Source organism: Aureococcus anophagefferens (assembly GCF_000186865.1).
Source record: "Aureococcus anophagefferens unplaced genomic scaffold AURANscaffold_22, whole genome shotgun sequence".
Classification (NCBI taxonomy): domain Eukaryota; class Pelagophyceae; order Pelagomonadales; family Pelagomonadaceae; genus Aureococcus; species Aureococcus anophagefferens.
Window position 1 is genome coordinate 255,023 of NW_008705582.1, and position 4,563 is coordinate 259,585.

The 4,563-nt window shown below is 56.8% G+C and overlaps 1 protein-coding gene across 1 annotated transcript; it reads left to right on the forward strand.

Moving 5' to 3' along the window:
* Window positions 1-719: 719 nt before the first annotated feature.
* AURANDRAFT_66403 (hypothetical protein) lies at window positions 720-3,630 on the forward strand (the record flags this gene model as incomplete). The annotated part of the gene is made up of 3 exons (XM_009041566.1): window positions 720-1,418; window positions 1,601-1,625; window positions 1,688-3,630. 3 exons carry the CDS (start codon window positions 720-722, stop codon window positions 3,628-3,630), a joined length of 2,667 nt encoding a protein of 888 aa, XP_009039814.1.
* Between the last annotated feature and the right edge of the window lie 933 nt (window positions 3,631-4,563).

Below are 4,563 nucleotides of genomic sequence, written 5' to 3' on the forward strand. Positions count from 1 at the left end.
CGTCGTCCTGGTGCGCCTCTTCGACCGCACGGGCGCGGACACGCGCCGCTTCACCGTCCGCATCTACCGCGCGAACGGCAGGAGCGTTCTCCGAAAGCTCGACTCGGGCGACGGCCGCGAGGACCAGCCCGTCGTCGGCGGCACCACCGCCGTCGCGCCACGCGCGACGTACACGATCACCTCGGCCGCCGAGCGCGCGATCACGACCGCGGCGGCGCACTGAGTCCGCTTTTCGCGCGCGTTTCGCCCGCGGGCGTCGTTTCGCGCGCGCGCGCCACACCACCGACGCCGTCCCATCCGAGCCCCTGGCCGACGCCGTCCCTCGCGGACGTCCCCGGACTGGGGCGGACGCGTCGTGACCGCCCCCGGGACCACCCGGTATCGTTAGCAATTGTTTCGTACTTCTGGGGGGGGTCGACCGTGGTCAGAGCCAGCTTTGGTTGACAAATTAAAGCGGACACTTTTGTGCACCCGCCTGCGGGCCGACCTTGCCCCGCTCGGAGAGCGGTTCAAGAGACCTCGAACCGAGCGCGCGCGCTTGGCCGGGGGTCCGCAGGCGGGTGACTTTTGTGTAATCGAAGTACACAGCTCGCTCGCCATGCTCGAGGCCTTCGACGCACCCGACAGCAAGATCGCCGGCGCAATCCTCCTGTACTAGCATTGAATAGTGGATGCGCTCAAATTATTTTAGTTGATCGCGGCGTGTGTACGTACACAGCATGAATGTTCCAAGAGCGCAGCTCGCGCAGTCGAACGGGATACAGTTACGCAATGCAGCAAAGAAGGTCATCGATGAGGTGAATAATCTACGCCTGTGGCGCGGGCTTGAAACGAGTGAGATCGATGGCACTGCGTGCTGGAGAGAGATCGGGCGTCGTTGGCTGCCAGCACTTTTAGGCGTGCTTGATGCGCTGCGTGCGGCTCGTCAAACTAGTCCTATTGGTGTTGACAGTCACCACCCGCCCCCCGCACCTCGGGATACGCTGTCGTTACAAGAGCTAACGGCTATTTATACAGCCCTGGAGCTAGTGGCGATGTGGGGTGTGGCCCCACTAGTAGTCGATGGCGTGCGACCTATAGAACGGACGTACTCACGGGCGGTACAGATCCCCGACGCAGTGCGGAGGTGGGGCTTACGGAATGCGGTAGCTGCGCGGGAACTATGGGCGATGACGTGCGTGCTGGACCGTGCAAACGTTCTACAGCTCATTTCGGACATACTTCTTGAGATCATTTCTTCAGGCCCGTTGGCCCCTATTGCAAGTCGGTTTGCGGTCGATGCTTTGGCTGCGTGCCTTTCTGCGCGTGAGCTCCGAAACAGCAATGCGACAAGTCTTTACCTCGATCGGATCCCGCTTCCTTGGGCATGTGCGGCCATACGGGAATTGCTCGGTGGTTATTCAGAGGAAGCAGAAACTGTAGTTCCGGCGCCTAGCTGGTGTGGTAGATACTGTGGGATACTACTTGGAAACGTGACGAAACGAAGTGTGGACTGCATTCTCAAAGAGTTTGCTGGCGTGTCTTCGGCGCACCAATCAAATAATTGAATCTCCATCGAATTCACTTCGATTTGTTACCAATTTCAATCGATGACTGCTAGGTCTGGATGAATTATCGGCATGTCAGTCAGCTCAGGCTGGGAGAGCAGAGAGTAGGGTCGCCGCAGCAGTTGCTGCTTCACCATTAGGTGGAGACGCCACATTTTATGCGCGTGCTGTTGCTCCTCAACTTGCCTCACTGCTGATTTTTAACACGAGGAAAAATGTGGTCGACTTTCCAGAGCTAGTGGCACAGAGTCGTGTTGGTTTGGACGCGCTCGCTCAGCTCCATGAGCGGGGATTTTCAAAGATTGTAGTTGCGTCGCTACTCGGACAATTTGGGGGTGTTACGGATGAAACTGGAGTAGCTCGGGGACTTTGTATTCTCAGATCGCTCTCGCGACACGCTCTACCAGGCTTTGGGGGAAAACTATCATTAGATTCCAAGCTCCTAGAGTACCTCATTTGCCTCGTCAACTTCGCACAGAACTCCAACAGAAAGGTATGTGCTAAGGACGTGGCGCTGATACTGAGATATGTTTTACAGTCATCAATAAATCCCGAAGCGTTGATTTTTGACGCGATGACCAGGCCACGGACAATACGCTTTGAGTCTAGGCTGCAAGGAGGGATCGTTGCCGTCGAAAGTGACGAGATTCAGGACATTGACGTCACCATTCTGATCGAAGCATTGGATAGTCCAAAGCTCCCAAGTTCTCTTTTGGCCTTATGTTTGTACAAGTTCCTCGAGTGGCGGCGACAGAGACAAGCTTCTGACCTTTCGCGCATTCGTCCAACGCTTAAACTTGCGGCTGATCTCTCGACGCACCTTGACACGGGTACTATGTTTGCGCCCGGTGCAGATCTCATTAGGACAGTAGGCCTCTTACTTTCTGATGCCGCTGACCGCATTCATGCATCCTCTTTGAACCTCAAGCCCAATGTGAATGAGGAGGAGGATAATTGCTCTCTGGAAACAGTGGCTTTGAGCACACTACTAAGCATCCTGGAATCTGGTGTGCTTGAGCGCAGTATAGAACATGAAACGGCATTGAGGGCGCTCTTGCCGTCACTCACGTTACTTAGTTGCCCACGCTACCATGATGCTGAAATTTCCAAAGCTGCTGTTCAGTGTCGAGCGATTATATTCTCCCGAGGCTGCCAGGTGATGCATTCTCAAGTCAAGTCTGACTCAGCAAGCCATGCGTCAGAAGCCATGCTCGCCGAAATTGCTTTGGATATATCGTCTCCTTTGCCCGCACTCCGAGCATTTTGTGTTGTTCGACTCGGCAAGCTCTGTAAGCACTACACTCTCAATCGGGACCGGGGGCATGTGCAAGAGATGAGTAGCAGGCTATCAAAGCCAATTCCCTGGTTGAAACTTGCGGATATTCTTCTCAAGGCGCTCGAGGACCAGGAGTCCTACGTGTACCTTGCTGCAGCACATGCTCTTGCCGCTGTGGCTGACACAAGTCCCAGGGAAGTGTTGCCCTGGTTCTTGCAGTCTTTTTGCTCTTTGAGCAACGACGTTATTAAGACGAGGCTCGGCGAAACCCTCATGATCACAATTCGCCGAAGAGGCGAGGCTGCACCTGCATATGCACAGATTGTTGGGGAGTCGCTCTGCTGTGGTGCCCGTCATGATCAGCCCGTCGCCACACGCATTGCGAATCTTTCCCTCCTGGGCGAACTTTGTGGCGTTGTTGGAATAAATGTCCATACCTTTGCTATCGACCTATGTAATTTAGTGTCCAGTATCCTCGTCTCCACGGATGTGACCTCTGATGTACGACGCGCTGCTTCTTATCTCGGCTACCGCGCCATAGCCGGCTGTGGCCAAGCCCTGATTATGAATGTTCCAAGAGACTGTGCCAGTATGTGCAAGCGCCTGCGCGTCCATGCTCTGAATTCTGCTGACGACGTCACAAGACTTCACGCAAATAACGCGCTGCTTGCCCTCGATACTCTGCTTTCCGGCCTCCTTGACGTCAAACAAAACGGCTCACTGGAAAGAGGAGAACTTGCTCCAATATATCGCGATGTCTGGTTCCATGGCGGCTTCCCGGCCCGCGGAAAATTCGACGTGTTCTAGTTCGAACCCCCCCCCCCCCCCCCCCGAATGCGGGAAATTCGACACCTCCGCCTTCGGGGCCCGCCCGGCAAGGTGAAAAGCAAACGAGCTCGCTGTGCCGGTAGCCGCGCCGGCGCAGAGACGGCCTCCCCGGGGTGTGCCGGCACAGTCGAATCCGGCTTGTGCCGGCACATTCCGGTGTGCCGGCACACCGCGGGCGGTCCGCGGAAACGCGTCTATGCAAGTTTGGAGCTATAAAACGCATAGTTACTTCTGCGCAGGGCCCCGGTTTCTCGCAGCATCGGGAGTCGTATATCATCGTCCCTACCAATTCCCTTTAGAGGGGCTCTCGGTTGGTCGGTCGCCGCAGCCGCCGCCGCCGCCGCCGCCGCCGTCGCCGTCGTCGTCGTCGCCGCCGTCGTCGTCGTCACGCGCGCGTGGAAATTTGAACCCACAATCAAGAAAAAAGGATGTCCGGACGTAGCATTTTATTCCGTCCGAGGGACGAATTCGTACATAAAGCACACGAAACGACCATTGACCCAGGGGCTGCCCCGTCGGACGCGAAGATCGCGACCGGAACACTATGTAACGCGACGCGCGCACGATGTCATGACGCTGAAACGCACTGTGTCATGGCATGATGTTCAAAGCGACTCCGGGCCCGCCCCCTGGGCCCCGGTCGTAGCCATGACGTGCACAGGGGCGCTTCAAGCAAATCAATTCAGCGTCCAAGGGTTAGAATGTGTTCCCGCTGTGCCGGCACACGCCCAGGCCCCGGCCCCGTCGACTTTGGGCCCGACCAAACGTGCCGGCACACCGACAAAACGCCATTTCTGGTTGTGCCGGCACACTTCGCTTCGCCAGATCTGCCGGCACACTGTGCCGGCACAAGATACACCCAGCAGGGGGTAGACGCGCGCGGAATTTTTTTCGGGTCTCTAGCCTCCCTTA